This window comes from Lissotriton helveticus, chromosome 7 (assembly GCF_964261635.1).
Source record: "Lissotriton helveticus chromosome 7, aLisHel1.1, whole genome shotgun sequence".
In the NCBI taxonomy this organism is placed as follows: domain Eukaryota; kingdom Metazoa; phylum Chordata; class Amphibia; order Caudata; family Salamandridae; genus Lissotriton; species Lissotriton helveticus.
The window spans coordinates 1,617,462,725-1,617,483,515 of record NC_136068.1 but is presented as its reverse complement, the minus strand read 5'-3'; the positions used below and the strand labels follow the sequence as shown (position 1 = coordinate 1,617,483,515).

Here is a 20,791-nt window from a genome sequence, read left to right as displayed (position 1 = left end):
TCGAGTCCCAATTTTGCACCTGCGGCTGAGTTCGTCCACCCTGACATGCAGTGAAACTGCCCTAGATATGCCCAGATTTTCCAGCCATGTGCAGCCTCTTGACATAGGGTCCACGACCTCACCCCGCCTTGTTTGTTCCAGTACCACATGGCGGTGGTGTTGTCCATGAACACCTGCACTACTCTTCGCCAGACAGAGATAAGGAATGCTTTGAGTGCAAGACGAATCGCCCGAAGCTCCAGAAGCTTGATGTGAAGACCCGGACGCTGCCGGAAACCAGAGGCCTCTGATCTCTGCCTCCCCCATATGGCTGCTCCATCCCAGAAGTGACGCATCGGTCACCACAGTGAACTCTGGTTGGGGGAAGGGAGGGGGATCTGCCGTCGACCCAATCCTGGTTCGTTAGCCACTAATGCAAGTGCAGTGCCCTCCTAGATCTGGATGCAACTGGACAGGTTCCCTTGATGTTCTGGCCACTGGAACTTCAGATCCCACTGCAGAGACCACATATGCCATCTGGCATGGTCCACCAGCAGATTGCAGGAGGCCATCTGGTCCAGTAGCCGGTGGGTAATCCTGACCGAAACCTGGGGTAGAGGCTGAAAGTTCAGAATCATAGCCCGAATATCCCAGACACGTTGTTCGGGAGGATAGAACCGAAACTGCGTTGTGTCCAGAACCGCTCCGATAAAGAGGGGCTTCTGAGAGGGAGCCAGGTGTGACTTTGGCACGTTGATGGAGGCCCCTAGCGAATGCAGGATGTCGGCCGTAGTCTGAAGGTGGGAGACAACAGCCTGGAGAAAGCCCGTCTTCAACAGCCAGTCGTCGAGATAGGGGAAGACTGGAACCCTTGATCTGCACAGATGAGCTGCGTCCACCGCCATCACTTTCATGAAAACCCGAGGGGTGCTGGTAAGGCCAAAGGGGAGCACTGTAAACTGAACGTGCTAGTGACCTACCGTGAACCATAGGTAACGCCGTTGGGCTGGAAGGACAGTGATGGGAAAGTAAGCATCCTCCAAGCCCAACGGTACCATCAGTTCTCCAGGGTCGAGGGCAGACAGGACCTGGGCTAGAGTCAACATATTGAACTTCTCCTTCCGGAGGAAGCGGTTGACGTCCCTGAGATCCAAGATAGGACGCAGGCCTTTGTCCTTCTTGGGCACTAGAAAGTAGTGGGAATAACAACCACAAGCTACTACTGGGACAGAAACTCGCTCGAAGGCACCCTTGGCCAAGAGTGCCACAACTTCCTGTTGGAGAAGGGCTAGACAATCCTCCGAAATGCAATGGTACTGAATTGGCATGGATGGAGGGGTAGTCTTTGAAGGGGAGGGAGTATCCCCTCCGGACTATTTGCAAAACCCACCTGTACAACGTGATGATGCACCAGTAGGAGAGGTGATGGCGAATCCTAGCGCAGAGTAGCGACTGAGGGCCCTGAAAGGTCGGACTAGGAGGGTTTGGAGGCTGCGGCAGAGGGGGCTGTGGTGGACTGGCCAGCCCGCTGGCCCCCAGAACCACAGAAGTGGTTCCCACGTCCCCGGCCGCGCAGGGGCTGAACAGCTTGCGCTGGCCTGTGGCTCTGGGTGGGACGTGGCGGGGCACCCCTTCCGTAGCCACGAAAGAAGCGGAAAGCAGACTACGCAGGGTGGGTGGGTGAGAGGCCCAAGGACCTGGTCGTAGCCCGAGAGTCCTTCAAGCGCCCCAACGCGTTATCTGCCTTGTCGCCGAATAGGCTACGGCCATCAAAGGGCATGTCCACAAGAGTGGATAGGACATCCCCTGAAAAACTAGTTGACCTCAACCAGGCGTAGCGTCGAAGGGCTACCGACGTGGAAATGGTCCAGTCTAGTGAGTCGGCCGTATCCAGCCCACACCAGATGGCCCGGGTCTCCTCCGGGCACTAAGGCAGCACTTTCGCCACTGTATCCCACATGGAGTGGGTTTAACGGCCCAACAGACATGCAGTGTTTACCGACCGCAGTCCCAAGCTGGAGGAAAAAAACAACTTATTCCCGAGATGGTTCCCGCTTTTTGGGATTCCCTATTGGGTGGTGCGTTAGGGAATGCGCCTTTGGAGGTAGAAGATTGGACCACCAAGCTCTCAGGGTGGGGTGTTGGGAGAGGAAAGATGGGTCGCCTCAAGCCGGGCGGTGGCGTTGGGCAATCATCCTATCCACAGGAGCCTCTGTGTTGGGCCTGAAACAGGTGCCCAAAAGGATGTCAGTGAGGCCTTCATTAAACGGAAGTAGGGGCTCTGAAGAGCTCACCGCCGGTTGAATCACCTCTGTCAGGAGGTTAGTCCTGACTGCCACTGTGGGTAGCTTGAGGTGGAGAGCCTCGGCCGCCCTATGCAAAACTACGGCGTAAGACGCTCCCTCCTCCGTAGCCACGGTAGGAGGAGACAACATACCAAGGTCTGGTGAGGTATCCAGACCACTGGCTTCCCCAAGTTCCTCTCTCCAGTCCGGTTAATATCCTAACTGGTCAGTTAGAGGGTCACCAGACCCCTCCCAGTCCTCCTCTCCCTCTTATGGCTGCCAATCTGGTCTAAAAGAGCCAGGGTAGAACAAGGGCACAAAAGTACCCGTCTGCACCAGATCCAGAGTCGTTCGACGCCGGTCCGGCTCGGTGTTTACATAGAGGTGGAGGCCGGACGTCGTGCCGGTGCAATCCGCGCTGGGAGAGGTGTCAAGGTCAACCGGCGCCGATCCAGATCTAGGCCAGGATCCAAGGGGACCCTGCGGCACCAGGTCTGAAGCAGCCGACATTGAAGGCTCAGGGCCACCAGCCGAGGCCACGGGACCCAAAGGCGCGCCGGCGGAGTTGGGCTGCCCAAAGATGGCATGCATAGCTTCGTAAAATTGACAAAGCTGGGCAGGGGTCACTTCGGGTCCCGGGAAGGGAGGGAAGGCCGGAGTCGAAGGTCACTACCCTTATCCCGTCGGACGGGAAGAAGTTGAAGAGCGACGATGCTTTTTCGACTTCTTCTTGTGCTTCGACTTAACTGATCCCGAGTGCGAAGACCTGGAAGATGAATGATGGTGGTGGCTCCGCGACCGGTCCCTCGACCTCCCACGCGACCGAGACCTCGAACGGCGTGGAGTCGACTGCCGGGCCTCAAGAAGCTTTCGGGACCACTCCTCAATGACTTCGGATTCATGGCCCAACGGTCGGAGCACAACTTGGGGTCGTGGTCGCGCTCCAGGCAGAACAGGCATACTAGGTGCGGATCCGTCACTGACATCAGTCGGTAACCGGAACCGCAAGCCTTGAAGCAGGGCATCCATGACGTGCACCAGGAGTCGAAGACTCAAAAACGGTGTCGCCATAAGTAGGCAAATAAAGTCAGTCAAAAAGTGACTGGAGGTACCGCTCTTTCCGGATCTGAGCTGGCTGGTTCGGAAGAAAGAAAGAACAGACATCAGCTCGCGAGGGCGGCATCTGAGTAGCTACTGCGACTTCATCCCAGCGACCATGACGCCAACAATGCACACGGAGCCGAACGACACCACCTTTCGACACGCATGGGTACTGCTTACGAAAAACTTTCCGGATCCATTCCGACGCCTGGTGGTAATTCTAAGGTAAGGAATCAATAACTGTTTCTTTCAGATTTCTTTATTCAGTGACTGCCACTTCCTCTCGCCTCTATTTAGGAAACTGTATAGCTGCCTCGTTAATAACAGTAAACTCAATACACAACCCAGGAAACAGTGGTCACACACATTGAAAGCGTGCAAGAGTTAGTAAGGATTGCCTCAGAGTAAACAGCAATCAAATGAAAAAACAGGACACAAATGAAATCTGGGTCCCACATAGATCACCAATGTCAAAGCACTGAAGGAGCCTGGTACAAGCATGTCCAGGATGTTGTATTTGAAGTTACTGTATAATGCTGACCCTGTAGGAAGTATAACGGACATGGACTTTACTCCAGTTACTGGTGAATGTGTTTAAGCAGAATATATCTTAGCCATCAGGAGCTTTTGTCTACTCACTGCTCAGCCCTCAGGCTATCTGCTGTCTCAGAAGTATAACCTACATAACACCGCATTCTATCTGAGCAGGAAACACATTGGGCACTAACATAAACACCAAGGCATATAAGGGAAAGTGGACAATACCAGGCACCATGTTCACAAACAAAGCAATATTTACTTCTTACCAACCTGGCCAACCGAAGCCACTTCCAAAAAATAAACTGTGAGGACAAAGATCTACTCTGCCTTGCTCACTGGCAGGAGAAAATGCCCTTCACAAACTGCAGAACTGAAAGAATATTTACCTTTGAAAACAAACATGAAATAGTAAAGATCGTCATGAGTGACGGGAAATAAATAGAAGCTTGATACTCACAGCACGGATGAAGGACGTGACATATTTGTTTGAAACCTCATCAACTCCCAAATGGATTGGAATCCTGATGCGGTAGATTCCGTTGAGGCTCGCCAGATCCTACAGTAGCCATAAGCAGAAAACAAGATGAGAACTAGAGGGGGAAGGTCTATAATAAGCCCATAACACAGAAATGTTGCAACCTTAACCAGTAAATTCTTCCTTATATTGTACTTACTGGAGGCATTTCAGCTTTGCTGTATCCAAGGGTAGTAAGAGGGAGCAGTGATGAAACTGGCATAGGAACGACATATAGCTGAATAAACAGGGTGAGCAGCAGATTTAAAATAAAAAGGGGTAAGACAGAGGTGACCACTTGGAAAGGTCTAGCACGATAGAACGCAACATATCTTTTAAGACTACTAGAACACCATGGAGGGCATCTGCATGGTCCACTAGCATGGCTTCAAAACAGCTGAAGTGATCTTGGATGGGAGAAGCAATTAACTAGCACTATGGGTGAATTGAGGTATCTTGTAGGTTGTGGAAGACTCAGACAATAACTAACTGAACTACAGGCAACAGTGGAGGAAAGTAATGGACATGACAAAGTAGGTGTAGAAGGCATACAGTCTAGTTGCTTTCCTTTAAATACTTTGAGATATTTAACAGTTAACATAACATTTGTACATTTAAAATAGTAATTATAAATCTAAAATAGTTATATTCATTCCTACAAGCAGGTATACTAACATATTTACAAAAATGTGTAATCCTTTTACTTTACATGCACAGGAAGATAACAGGGATACTATAAAACTAACCATACATTTGAAAAAAAGTCAACCATCCAGATCAATAAAAGAAGGCCAGAACTCCATATGCTGGTCTATACTTTTTCCTTAATCGTATGTTATCATTCAATGTAGGACCCACTGTATTTGGTATCCTACTTTTATTGCATTTATCAGAATCAGTAAACGCACACTGACAGTCAAGGGCTTACGCAATATATATCAGGACTACAATTTAGGAGTGCCATCAGTTAAATTCTATTCTTTGGCCTGCCCTGGTTTGGACTTGGCTGCAGATTTAAAAAACCACGAGAGAGAAAGAGAGAGCACCCTGAAAGTTATTGCCACACAAACTTAAAAATGGCAGGTCTTTCACAGGACACGGTGATATAAGGGACAGCCATGATTTATGAAAGAACAGTCTTCAGTGAATGGTCCACCAAGGGTTGGATTCACAATAACTGTGGTAAAGTCCTAAATGGTGATGAATTGCATAAATGGGGCAGTGTCATTCAGTAACTCTTCGGTGAAGCTCAGGAAATGAAAGATGTGAGGAAGACCCGCCGTGCCCATTAGTAAATCATGCACCCCATCAGGTCGAAACGTCAACGTGCTTGTGATAATCTTGACCCTACTTTCTCCGCCCCACGTGAAACAAATTTAAACCCCCAAGCAGCGCAGAGCTTTGTGCACCAAGGGATGGATGTCTTTTGAATGACCACTTTTAGCATTGCGTATAGCACTGTATATATCTTGTTCATTTTCAGCACTTTTTTCGCACCTTTTTTCACCATATCACTTGCGCTGTTGGAAAAAATGGTATGTTCATGAACTTTGACAGACTCTTAGTCATTTCGACACCATAAAATGTAATGAACATATGGTTCTATCCTTAAATAAAGACCTTGATTGATTTAATTTTTTGTTCGTTGATTCATGGCATTTGCCTTTTCTTCTCTTCGCTTTTCATTGACTATTACTGATTATTGATTACTGTTATTCAGTAAGCCTAGAATCAATTCTGTATCCGACAGAACCAATATTTTCCACATTCCTGTACACCCAGTTTCCGAGGGGCACTGGGTCACCTCATTATACTATATGTAATTCTAAGGGTGGTCAGCAAATGATTAGCAATGGTTTGGCAATGATCCGATTAAATATGTATTCTTTTGTGTGCATTTGGCATAAGGAATGTTAGTAAAGATCAAGTTATTAAAGGAGTGTTACAAAGAACTGAAAAGGTTAGCGGTTGTGGTTACTCAAGTCAATAATATAATCACCTAATTAAGTGTTGCTCTGGGACAGCATGAGGGTTGAGTTGAGGTATTCGGCGAATTGTAACTCAAATAAAAAAAAATTAAAAATTGGGTCTTCAGGTTGATTGGGGTAGATGATGTGTACATAGTGGGTTTCTGACCAAGAAGCAGAAATGGCTACTTTGAGGGATTTGAGTAAGGATGAGGCAGGGGTGATGACACATGCGCAACTGATTGACTCTCTGTGAATGATAGCGATACCCAACACCTTGTTTGATGAATTCTATCCTCCAGGGTAATGGCATATCCAGGTGGTACCAGACAGCCTATCAAGGACTGAGAGTGATCACAAGCTACAATAATGTAAGTATACTTACTCTTAGGGTGTTTCTCTCATCCTCCGTTAGCTGCTTCTGAGAGATGGTGATGCTAGGGTCCGGCTGGAAGCCCCAGACCAGAGAGCCCCTTTTCTTGAAGTTGATGCTGTCATCTACAGGAAATGAGCGAAGTCAAAAGAAGTAGTGCCAGTTGGTATTTTAAAGGATATTGTGGGGGACAAAAGTGTAGGGGGTTCTGAGGATCACCACTGTACATTGTAGAAGAAAAAAGGAAACAATCAAAGTTTGTCCATTCTTTAGGAATGAGGTGCCATCACTAAAAGCACATTAACAGAAATTACCTAACAGTCACGGATTTGCTTTATCAATTGGCAACACATGAGCTGACAATGAACAACAAAACCATGTCCTCTGTAATTTACAAAAAAATGAAACCAGACCCCAAGGAGTGGACTAGGGAAAATGACAAAAACCACACTGGACCCAAGGCAAACCCCTCCCTGGTGCATTTAAATAATGATTTGTAATGAAAGCATTCCCCACAATCTCCATTCATTGGAGAATAAGTAATGCTAATAATAGAAAGGCGGAGCTCTCCTGGTTCTCTTTTAGGAAGTTGAGTTACAGTGCATATATAACCATCCTGGACAGACTGTCCAGAGAAAAGCATATAATGCTGAACAAAGTGTGAGAGGGCCACTTCCCATTCACATGCACTGTCCATCCAATGGATACAATGTTACATATTATATAAATGCTCACATAATACCTCTTTCCTTTTATTGAACAACCATTCTCTATTAGATTGTTATGCTTACAGTTGAAGTCCAGATAATTTATTTTTTGGGTGCAAACCCATTTGCTCTTTAATAGGCAGAGTAGAAGATATGACTAGATTTAATGATGCTGTATGTATTGCCGAGTTGGCCAACTTATATCCCGGTTATCACACTAGATGTCAGCATTGAATACATAGGCTCAACGTCTGTGTTGCTTGAGCTTCCAACTCACATTAGAAGATAGGAAACGTAGTAGATATTTACATAGTATATCGTCCCACTCAGTAGGTGCTGCATACAACACATACAAATGCATTCCTATATTGTTGTTTTCAGGAAGCTGGGGCCCTGGGAAGGCTTTGGATGATCATATAAAGAAAGTGAAGAAATACCACCCCCTTTAATAGTATTTTGTTCATGGTGTGTCAGAACTGCTCCTAGTCTGTCTTTCGAAGTAGCTCTACTGTACATAGTAAGAACAATGACCAGATGGTACACGTGGCCGTTAGCTGTTCAATCTTTTTGTATGAAAGAATATTGGAGGTAGCAAATGGTTTTAATGGAACCAGGCATAATTTGCCCCATCTTATTTTTCAATATCAAAGCAGACACAAAAGTAACTATGTTTTAATTTTTAAATACCTTCACTGTGTTAAGAGCATCTAGCCAAGCACCCTGGGCCATTAAACAATCTAACGGTCACCATGCTACCTGCCTTTGGATTAAGTGATCTCTGCTGGTGGAAGCTGTTTTCAGCAATCAAAGCCTAGCATTCCAAATTTGAAATTAAAGACACACAGCGAGTAAGAGAAATGTTTCAATTATATTTTACTTTGCTTATTTTCATAGACACTTCAAAGCCCTTCAACATTTATGAAGCCTTTCTGTCTTCTTGGAATAGCAGGAAGGCAAAACAAGTAACAAGCCCACCACCCCATTCTATGAACCCTGCCTGACCACAGACGCTCAACCTTTCATGTGCTACTAATATGTTACCAAGACATTATAAATTAGCCTAAAGCGCTCAGGTAAGTTCAAAGTCATATTTGTGCCGATTATACTAATCAGCGCTTGGGCCATGCCACCATTGAGACGTACGTTACCTAAATTGGAGAAGTGCTTAATAACCAGTTGGTATATTCAGAGATGAGCACAGACACTTAGTGGAAGCTGTCCAAGGGCATCCTGATCCACATAGAAAAGATCATTTCCAACACAAAGAAAACATCCAAGATTATTGTGTAATTCAATGAGGCAGAAGAAAAGGCAATGAAAAAGAGAGAAACTCACCAAGTTCAAAAGAATGTTCCAAATGCACACTGGAGCCACATCCATCAGCGTCTCTGCCCTCTCCAGCCTATCACAGAAAAAGCATTTATCAGAAGGGAAGCATGGAGAGTACTAACATGGCTTAAACGTTCGGGGTTCTGAAAAAATATTGGTACAACGCAGGAAATTACTTCGCATGCCTTTGCCACACATTTTTTAGTGTGCATGTTTTTACCGCGAATATGCATTTACAACGCATGTCAATACCAAGCATTGTTTTTAGATTTAAAAACAATGTATTTGTGGGGGGGAGACCTCCCTCCTCCCCCCAACTTACCTTAAATGTGTGGTATTGGCATGAGTTATAAATGCATATTCGCTGTAAAAATATGCATGCCACAAATTGCGTAGTAAAGGTACGAGGTAAAAACCGCATTGTAAAGGCTGTTTTCCCTGTAACACAGTACAGTTGTAATTCATTTACTAGGAGAGACAGTTTTTGTAAGCCGTGTTTCCATAAAAAAATTAAGATTACAGCTGTAGATATGTAAGGCAACAGCGAACCTGTACAGGAATGGTGATACTCGAGCAACAGTAAAAATAAAAATAAAAAATAAAGACGATCAGCTAAGGGTTATAGAAATATCTGAAATGTTTGGAGATAATAAGATTGTTCATAACGGTTGTGCTTGCCAGGGTAGCAGCTTGAAAGAACTACCAGGAGGCAGGGATTTGGAATTCCTATAGGCAGACGCCCGGGACATATTGTTTGGGGTCAAGGGCAACAAGTTTTCATGTGTATTTTGTCCTTGTGACAAGTAGGCCAAACCCCCTACATCACAAACGCTTTGACTGCCAGTTTACAGTGCCACATCATGGATCAGGGAAAGGCACTGCCTGCAGTTAAGGTAATATTTGTGTCAGTGTGCTTATACTGTTCAAACTTGTATTTATGGTTTATTGATGCAAAACATGTATTATTAGGGTGACCGACCTAAGTACATGTTGTAAGCTTTGACTGTACTACCGACAGTGGTTCCAGTATAAAAATGTGTACACACGTTTTCAATGTTTAGCAATATGATGCTATGTATACTGCTCCCAAAATGCTCTCGGATTTGATGCAAATATATACATAAGCTTGAAAGCAAGATTGACGATTCTTTGCTTTCAAAATAAAATGTGCTAAACTACCGTTACATTTTAGGTACCATTTTTCTGCAGCATCATTTAGTAAAATGTGTTGATGTATGCTAGTATTTCCCAAAAATATTCATAATGGAAAATCAGTGTAACCAGTTTTAATAAGATTATGGGAAACATGAAAATAAACCATCATTGGTAAAGCCAATAGGTTTGAAATTGTTGGTCAGCCTTTTGGTGGTGTCATGGCGTGACTTGTTCTGGCATGGTTTTTGTAAAACCTTATTGGTGTGGGAGCTTCTGGGCCCTCATCATTATAACAAACACTGGCAAAAGCAAATTGGTCTCAAAAAGCACACGTGCCACAGTAGTTTCTGGCACTGAACAAAACGACTGTGTGTTGATTATTCTCCTTGTGAAAGAACAGAACTGTCAATCACAGTGAAGCTAGGAGATAGACAGAGAGAGACAGAATTTAAATAAACACAAAAGGTCATGGTTAACGCCAGACCTAATTAGGGGCCCAATTATTAAATAAAGTCTCAAAAGTGCACTCATGTCCTTGCATTAAGTGCAGATTTTTGTGAATTCACAAGACTTTAAAGAAGTAGGCCAAGAAATAGTTCTCTGAGAAAATATTTGTGAACTGGCTTTTTAGCATATGCAAATATGCAGGTGTAGATTTGCTCATGCGAAAATCTGAGTGCTTGAAAGTTCAATTTCCCTCCCCCCACTTTTTTCCCCCAACCCTGGAAGAAATGTTATGTCTGCCATTGTCAGGAGTAAATTTCCAACTTTTCTCAGTATGGGAAAAGATTAGAGAAGAGTTGGTGAAAACCCTTAAAACACGCAAGTTAGTAGGTTTGCACAGACTCAAAAGGGCATTCCAACCCTGGCACTGTTGCTTACCATTACCTTCAGCGTCAGTATGTAGATCTGTGGAAATGTGGTAACATAAGGGAATTGCTAGTATTCAAACCCTACTAAGGAAGGAGCCCTGGCATAATTAGAGAGGCTCTTATATAATGAGATTGTGCCATAATTTGTCACTGTATTACATGGCACAAAAGGGGCAAAAGGATTTTTTTACAGGACAAGTAGATTTATGAAGCAACCTGCCCCATGGACAAGTAGTTATTTTATTAAATTCCACACCCCTGAGTAGGAGGGACACTTGTCCTTGTTAAAACAAATCAGCGATATTGACAAAACATTGAAGCTAAAACATGTATTCAGAAAGAATGCCTCCAATGCTCTCTTCACAGAGCTAGCTCTTTCTCGCACTCTAAAAGACACACCAAAACTTCAAATATAATTCCCAGAAACATACCAATGGTGATTATGGAAGGGAGTGATGAAAAGGAGAAGTGACACAGGAAGCAGAGGTAGGGAAATGTCCTGTCTAAATATTTCCCTTCCCATCAGAGCAAATAACAAAACACGGATTAAACTTTGGAAGAATGCTAAACCAAAAGGAATTGTCTTGATTACAGAAAATAGATGAAAAGGCACTTAGGTGGACTTGTTCCAGGACCTAAAATACTTCAGCCAGGTAGTTTTGCGTTGGTATTGAGATTCAACGACCCACATGAGGGATCTGCTTGTATAGCCTGGCGCTAGCCCATAATAGACACAATTGAATATTTCACTAATCTCTCTATGCTCAAAGTTCTTCCAGCTTCAAGGACACCATGTTGCCTTTGACCCGTGTTATTTTTATTTGTATAGCGAATACACAATCCTTGTAACCATAGGACTCAGTTTTTGGGTCTCGCCTAAGCAGCGCATGCATTGTCTCTTCGAGACAAGCTGTATCAACTCTGTTGGCTTGGAGCATGCCCATCGCTTACCAGAAAACACTTGAGAATGGGGTACGTACCAGGAATCTCCGCTACACTATGTATGTGCTGGTATGGCGCTGCTATACCCCATGGTACAGTAACTTCTCCACGCCCTCCGCTCTCAATAGAGGTTTGAAAAGCAATTCCCTCCTTACAGTAAGAGTCCCTGCACAAAAGAACACATGGGGCTGTGAGTCTGACCTTCACTCTTCCTCCTCCCATGTCTGCTTGTGTCCCGATTCCTCAGACTATGTATGTGTGGATCTCTCTGCCCATATGTCTGTCTTTCATAAGATCTATGGCCCTCTTCCATCTTTTTGCCTGTTCTCTCTGGGATTGTCCTTCTGTGCTATCCCTGTCCCTCTAACTATCTACGCCCCTGTTTTTCTCACAGTCCCTTCCTGTCTGTGCCGTTATCTTTGAGGCACCCTCTACCTCTTCTGTCAGTCCCAATTTGGCTCAGAGATTATTTCTCTTTTTCACTGTGTTGACCTCTTTCCTTCTACTTGTCTCTGACCCTCTACTTTCTTCTCAATGTTCCTTTATCCGACTGTCACTTCGTCTGTCTCTTTCTTTCTGTCTTGATATTGCAGCCAACCTCTGTACCACTGTCTCTGTCACACGGTTTGCTCGTCTGTCTCCCAGTCTGGATTTCCATCCCACCTTATTTGTCTCACTTTATGCCCCCTGTATGTCTATCCTTCGGTCTGTCTCTATTCCCCTGACCTCTCTGCGTGTCCCTCTGCCTGCATCCTGTACATGGTACCCGCAGAAGTTAAGCCCCCTATCACCAGCCCAACCTGAAGCAACTACAAATCCCAGAAATCTTCCCCCTTGAAGTAGCAGCTGTGCACACTGGAGCAACTTCTCACTCTAGTTCAGGAGTTACCTCTGAGCACCCCCCAGCAGCTAGTGAAACCTGTGTACCCTTGGCAGTTGATGCACTTACCACCCTGGAGCTCCCAAGGCCTCATATGTACACGTTTATCAATATCTACAAGCTATACTTTCAGTGAGCAAGAGTTCAGACTGTGTTTGTAGAATCGCAGATCAGAGCCAGCTGCACTCACTTCAAGAGCCAGGATTCAGCAGTTAAGACAGATTGATATCCATTTATTAGCTGATTTGTACAAAGTTAAACTAGAAAACCTGGACATATTGTGGCTTCCTCACTTAAATAGTATTATCAAGCAAATTATTTATTTCACTAAAACTCTTTCATTTCTTCACTGTCGTGTTTGAAAGCACTTCCAGATATGGGAGTTCAGACTACCAGTTGTACAAAAATAACACTTTAAGTACTTCTCATTAAAGTGCTATAACATACCCATTAGTGTCAAAGCTTCCATGTTAAAGAACAGTAGATGCTGTAGCACCCAAGATAATGCGCTGCATGGCTAAATACTCATAAAGTCCCAAAGGAAAGACGTATTGGCTATGCCAATGTTTGTTTTCAACACTGCCGGCTCCCCAAATTCCATCTAAGATCATTCACACTGCATTAGGTATCATATTTCTTTAATAACTCAATAAGGTTTGTGATACTCTCTTCTCCCACTTTATCTCTGTGGCTCCAGCCTGGATCCCCACCATTCAAACAATGTGCTGTTAATTTAGTACCCAGATATCTTTCCCTGCATGACAAAAAAGGGGGAAACCCCTGCAACCGAATTTGTAGTCGTGCGGTAAGACTTGCATATTTTGAAGGGATTTCTGAATTGAATTATCCATAACAGAGGTAAATAGATAAACCTTTTATCATCCGATTGGTTACTTCCACCAGCACATTAGCCTTAGGAGAGTACATGGCGGTTATAAAACAGCATACCTTCTGCCAATAATTCTTCTAATTTCCACAGATATAACATGTGTGGAACGGGTGGGGTAAAGAAGAAGGGCCAAAGGGAGGAGAAGTAGGAAAATGCCCTGGCTACAACACGACGTGAAGCAAACATCTCGGGATGTCCACAGAATGGAGGGCAAGGTAAATAAACCAGTGCATCAGAGGAGAGAACCCACCCAAAGGGGTCTCTATTTGATAAGAAGTTAAATGTCCCGCGTGCACTATTCGCACTGAACCTGTGCCGTTGACAAGGAAATAGTCATCTGGAACCATGGAGACACTTGTGCAATATCCCAGTGATATAGAAATAAAGTAGTCTGAGAGCATGTCCTCAAATCCGCCATTTATTGCAGTTTTATACCTCTACTTGCACTTTGTACGCTTTTGTAATCATGCACACGTCACTTTTCCTCTTGTAACGCATTGGATATTGTTTGCTTTTGGTTCATGCACACTTGTCACTATTGCCACATGTAACGTAACGTTTGCTTTTGTAACATGCTCACTTGTAATTTTCTCCTCATGTATCATTACTGTTCCTATTGTGAAGCGCTCTGACACCTTCGGGTAAAGTCCGCGCTATATAAAAACGCATACAATAAAATAAAATAAACCTGTGGCTCACAAAGGTGACAGCGAGCTCTTAGAGTGAGCGGGTGGTTGTGGACCCGGCACCCCTTGTGGAGCGAGAGGGGAGGCAGGAGCTGACAGAAGTTGGCCGGCTTCCAAACATGCAGTTGTTAAACAGTGACTCACCCTGAGAATCCGGCAGGTGCTCCCCAAAATCTCCTTGGTGCACACGCTAAGCAAGAGCAGCAGCACGACAGGGCCCGTGCGAAGACGCAACCTACAGAGCGCCGCCATCACAACTGGGACTCATCAAGGTACACGAGATGTCGAAAGAGAACTGAAACTAGCCACGCCCACCATGCGACAACTAGAGGACACAAAAGACAGCATAAAACACGTCATGAAGAACCACTGAGCAAGATCAAACAACAAGCACTGGCAAAGTCAATAGGTTTCGCCTTAGCTAATTGTTTTGGCTTTTGTCAAAGCAAGGTGTTTTACGTGTTGCACAGCAGCGTAATTCAGGACAAAAGGTTAAAATTGAGGACAGAACGTACGTTTTACAAACATTTCAGAGGTGGTCGTGCAATAGTATATAAGTAAGTAAATTAACAACCACCTAAGTACAAGTCTAAATAAGTTTATATTAGGTTGAGACAATCATGCACTTCACGTTTTTTCAGTATGGCCGCAGCTTGCTACCTTAGACAATTCAAAATTCGCACCTTGCTCCAGCAGGTAGATTATACACCAGACAATGGTGAACCGCACCTGAATATAAGTGTAAAGAAATGGATGGTGTCAGGAGTGGAAAGGCGTCTTCTAGACTAGTGAGATTAATAGCCAGGTTACAAGAGTACAATTTTGAAATTCTACATATTCCTGGGGTTAAAAATTTCACAGCGGACTGTTTGTCAAGACTTCCACCTGTTGAGGAGTGTAACAATGAGACTATTGATCAACATGAATGTGTTGTAGCTTTGGTTGATGCTATTGATTCTTTTAAATCTGCTATTTCGGAGAAAGAGTGGATTGAGGCTATGGATAAGGATTTAATTCTTAACAAGGTGAAGCAGTTTGTTGTCAAGGGGTGGCCTCCTATTAAAAATTTAGAGGAGCATTTAAAGTGTTTTGCTCAACTTGCTGATGAACTAAGTATTGAAAATGGTATTCTTTTGCGTCAGAATTTATTTGTACCTCCTGTGGGTTTGAGGAATAAACTTATGATGTTGGCTCATTCTGGTCATCCAGGAATCTCAGGTACTAAGAACATTCTCAAATCTAGGTACTGGTGGCCAGGTATGGATGCTTGTGTTGAGAGACTTATTGACAATTGTTCTATTTGTGTGAAGGCTGACAAGCATTGGAAAGTTTCATCTCAGCCTTTGTCTCTTCGTGAGGGTGCAGTCAGACCTTGGGAAGAAATTTCAATAGATTTTTCAGGACCTTTTGAATGTCTGGGTAAAGATCCCATCCTCGTCGCCAATGTAAAGAAATCAGCATTCCAAAGAATTAAAATTAAAACACTTTATTAAGTGTATAAGTAAATGACCCACTGGAGTCACAGGGAAAGCGTCTAAGCTGTCCCAAGTACAACCGTCTTCATGAGAATCACTTAACATCAAACATTCTAATCACATCATAAAATTCTACATATGACATACATAAATTCTACAAGATTACACAACAAGAACCATCAAAGATGGAAACTAAGAAAAGACTCTAATACCACAATAAGTGAGGCCGCTTTTATTGTTGATTGAAAACTACTGGCTATACAAGGAACTTTGCAGTGCCAGCCCCCAGTAACAAATCCCCCCTCCCCCCTCCCCCCTTTCCAGCCTCCCAGGGAAACATCCGATGCCTGGTCCAGCCAGTCCGGCCTTGCTACCACCCTCCAATGGTGCCCCTCATCTTCACTTAGACGGTCTCTCATGTGTATTTAATTTCTTTTATAGTGTTACTCATCTCAAGTATGTAGCGCAGGGGGTCGGAGTGCGTTACATCACACACACATTGTATAGAGACAATGACTCATATTAACATGAAAGTTAATGTATAGGAAATGTTACTTAAGATAATGGGTGCTACAAGGTGTAATCATTCTTTCATCTATCATTCAGTCTTATACCATTCATTCTGTCCTTCCATCTGTGTGCCCATCTATATCCAAACATATTCAACCATTTGCAAACCTATCCATATATCCTTCCATCCATCATTTCACTCATCCATCCCTCCATCCACCCTTTCACTCATCCATCCATTATTCATCTACCCACCCTTTCACCCCATCCATCCGTACAGTCATCCATCCACTCTTCCACCCATCCATCTATTCAGTCACCCATCCAGCCATTTACCCTTTTACCCATCCAGCCATCCATTCACTTTCCATCCGTCCACCCATTCACTTACCCATCCATCCACCCAGTCACTTATCCTTCTACCCATTCGCCCTTTCAGTCATTCATCCTCACTTTTCTCTCTCCATCCCCCTTTCACTTATCCATCCATCCACCCACCCATCTACTCATCCATTCATGAATCTATCCATTGATACTATTACTCATCCATCCTTTCACTTATCCAGCAATCTGTTCTCTCATCCATCCACCCTTTCACTCACTCATCAATCCTTACATCCACCCTTTCGCTCATCCATCCATTCACCCTTTCACTTATCAATTCATCCATTCACCCATTCACTCGCCCATCATCTACCCTTTCACTCATCCATCCATCCTTTCACACACACACCCGCCCTTTTACCCATCCATCTACCCTTCCACCCATACATCCATTTACCTTTTCTCTCATCCATACTTTCACTCATCCTTCCATCCATCCTTTCTTTCATTATCTATCCATTCCCCCCTTTCATTCATCCTTTCAATAATCCATCCAGCCATTCACACATTTCTATACTTATTTACTCACCCACCTTTTCACATTATGAGCCGAGCCTTTGTCTGCAGAGTTGCAGACAGACTAGGCCCATCAAGAACTTCTCCTTGCTGTAGTTCCTAAAGCAAGGGGAGGGGTGTGGTGGGGGAGAGTTCACGATGCCCCTGCACATAGGCAGACTGAAAATATAGAAGTCATGAGTCATGCATGATGCACAATGCCAGGATGTGAGGTGACTGTGACATGGTGTTGTTTCCAGGGCTTTAAGTGGTGTAAAAAAAACTGGTGGGTCTCTTAAAAGGGGGTGTTTGATGTAATTAAGAGCGTGGTTTAAAAAACGTAGTCTAAAAATCTGCACTTAGCATAGTGTTGCGCCCGACTGGTATTATGTTATTTCTGTCATTGCATCCAGGTATATAATACAGCAAGTATCAATATACCAACAACAAGCCAGGACTATTGGCTTTGTCAATGTTTGCTAGTTCCTTAAAATAAAAAAGTAGCAACCATGGCTTTGTTGAATATTATATTGAAAATACTTCAGTTCTAAAATGATGAGACAGTGAAAGAACGATAATCCGTTCTTTTTAACTTGTTTTACTGGCTTCTTTAAATGAACTGTTCTCTTACGTTGCAGCATGGGCGTTTTAACTTTTATCTAACTTAGATAAAAGGTAAAACGCCCATGCTGCAATGTCTAACAGAATGCCGGGCCCTAGACTGAGCAGGAGGAGGCAACCACATGAATTTAACACACCAGACTGTCCCATTGACATTCTGTATGTGGCAATTACCCAGCATACAGAATTACATTGGGCGAGGTGGGGCTGCTCTTGTGCTCAGAGGAGTGGGAGGTGGCCCCATCAGGGGGGGTGAGGCCTCTCACAGAGGAGCTGTGCTGCTCCCTGTGATGGCCAACATTACGGACAAAAGGTGTCCGTAAAAGGGATCCTCACGGACAACGGACGTGAGGTCCCAATTACGGACGGTCCGTGAAATTTACGGACGGTTGGTCACCCTACATCGGAAGATGGAGGGAGTAGGCAATGCAGGCCAACATACCCACACAAAACAGACACAAGTGCACACACACACATCCCTCTCCCCCCCAACCTTGCCAAGTACCACGCATCCGGCGTTAGACTAACGCATTTCAGAGTGGTGGTCCACATCATACCACTTAAATGAAATTCACGCATAATAACACCTCCTCAGATGTCAAGTAGAGGAGACGCTAGTTAATTCTGCATCACATTGAAAGTAGAACTGGAGTGGCAGCGCCATGCGTGCTGCTCTCGGGAGGCTTAGGACTCCCGGCTGACACAGAATCCAGCAGCTCTAAACAGCTACAATGTAACAGGCCGATTCAAAAGACACGCTGCATTTAGTAGGTGGGACAGGATGACCTGCTGCAGCCCGGGGTAGTGCTAGCACGGCTGCAGTTCATGATTAAAGTTTTGGCAGTTTGCAATGGCACAGGCAGCGCTCCTCTCACCACATTGTTGTGCCAGCCTGTGGGCGTTTTTAATTTAATTAGTAGATCCAGCGACGGGACCCTCACCCGACCCCACCAACGGCTGAGATACATACAGACTGTGGCAGCTGCTGGAGTGTTTCAGCAGCCCACTGCACAGCAGTCAGAGTCCCTGTGCGCCTACTGCTGCTGAGCCTCATGATGCCCAGGTCAGTGTTTGCCACGGGAGTCATTGCGGCCAGAATTGCCAGACCTTACGAATTGCCGCTCTCCTCTCAAAGTAAGTGAGTGCCTGTAAGGTAACTCTCTCAGCTTAATCAGCTTTATAGCACTAGCGCGGGTATCAGCTCCAAAAGATACTTTTGAATATTAGCTGTGGTGAGGGATGTGGTGTGACTGGTGAATAAGAGATTCATGTGTATATTTACGTCAATCAGTTCACCCTATGGTTAACTTGTCCTGGGATCTCTACTACCCCGAGCTACTCGCTGTAGAGCCGGAAGTGATATTCGAAAAGCTTCTCCTCTGTTTTGTTTACATTTGAAAAGAAGCCGATCAGTGTATAGACACTTTCTGTTGCACGTCAGAGATGTGAGCCCTTGCAATTAAACTGTAAAAGTGTTAAAATGCATCTGGGCCTATACCTTGGCCACGTCAGGTGGTGGGACCTTCACATACATGCCAATTGACCCCTGAGAGATCACTGAACAAGGATCTCTTTCCTTGTGTGCGTCTGGCAGATGAGGACGGGGACCCCCAGAGGCTGTAGTTAAGCTGGAGTAAAGCCCTTTTTAGGTCTCGCCTGAGCCAATGCGCTTGCATCCGGCGAGATTATAGTAAGCGGAAAAGAACAGTCTACCAAAACGTCTGCGGATCGCATACAGTTCATGTGATCTATGCTGTCGCTCCCCCGCCCCCCCCGCGTGCACATCGCGCACCACCATTTGTCTGTGCCTCTGCATCAGACTTCAAAGGCTGCCGCTCCCCCGCCCACCCCGACGCCACAGCAATACCGAGAGCTTGTTTCTGGACGAAAGTGAAAGCCTACCATGCTTGTTTACAGTAGCCTTGCTCCTCAAATGCTGTTGCTGTGTTGCCATCTCTCTAGGGATACTCAGCTTGAAAACACTCGACTTGCTGGCTGCAATGCTACATCTGCTATGCTTTGCCTCTAGACACGTTGATCCCTCTCAGACTGTGCTGATTCTGAAACTGACCAACGCAGTCACCACGCAGTCTCTTCTCTCTGTCTTATGATGTCTGCCCTGCCGCCATTTACTTCAGAACCTCACCCTCACACCTCCTCACCGTCACACCCCTCACCCTCACCCTCACCCTCACACACCCTCACCCTCACACACACTCATCCTCACACCATCACCCTCACCCCCGTCACCCTCACCCTCCCTCACCCTCACACCCCCTCACCCTCACACACCCTCACACACCCTCACTCACCCTCACACCCTCACCCAGGGGCACCACTCAGGGGCACCACCATATCACTCAGGGACACCACCACATCACTCAGGAACACCACCACATCACTCAGGGACACCACCACTTCACTCGGGGACACCACCACATCACTCGGGGACACCACCACATCACTCGGGACACTACCACATCACTCTGGGACACCACCACATCACTCAGGAACACCACCACATCACTCAGGGGCACCACCACATCAGTCAGGGTCACCACCACATCACTCGGGGACACCACCACATCACCCGGGGGCATCACCACATCACTCCGGGGCACCACCACATCACTCGGGAACACCACCACATCACTCGGGGACACCACCACATCACTCAGGGACACTACCACATCACTCAGGAACACCACCACATCACTCAGGAACACCACCACATCACTCGGGGGCACCACCACATCACTCAGGGGCACCACCACATCACTCAGGGGTACCACCACATCACTCAGGGACACCACCACATCACTCAGGAACACCACCACATCACTCAGGGACACCACCACATCACTCGGGGACACCACCACATCACTCGGGGACACCACCACATCACTCGGGGGCACCACCACATCACTCGGGGGCACCACCACATCACTCGGGGACACCACCACATCACTCGGGGACACCACATCACTCAGCGACACCACCACATCATTCGGGGACACCACCACATCACTCGGGGACACAACCACATCACTCGGAGACAACACCACATCACTCGGGAACACCAACACA

At 45.6% G+C, this 20,791-nt stretch overlaps 1 protein-coding gene across 2 annotated transcripts in view; it reads right to left on the bottom strand.

Annotated features, from left to right (window-relative positions):
• The window catches only part of EMC10 (ER membrane protein complex subunit 10), a 106,876-nt gene extending 92,357 nt beyond the window's left edge, over window positions 1-14,519 (bottom strand). The window contains exons 1-4 of one of the 2 annotated variants that reach the window (XM_078655294.1): window positions 14,364-14,519; window positions 8,802-8,868; window positions 6,772-6,884; window positions 4,363-4,461 (exon numbers count right to left, since the gene is read on the bottom strand). In XM_078655294.1, the coding sequence (XP_078511420.1) occupies window positions 4,363-4,461; window positions 6,772-6,884; window positions 8,802-8,868; window positions 14,364-14,471 (387 nt within the window). In that variant the 5' untranslated portion in view covers window positions 14,472-14,519. The remainder of the gene's footprint in view (window positions 1-4,362; window positions 4,462-6,771; window positions 6,885-8,801; window positions 8,869-14,363) is intronic. The other variant, XM_078655293.1, reaches the window with a different exon arrangement.
• Between the last annotated feature and the right edge of the window lie 6,272 nt (window positions 14,520-20,791).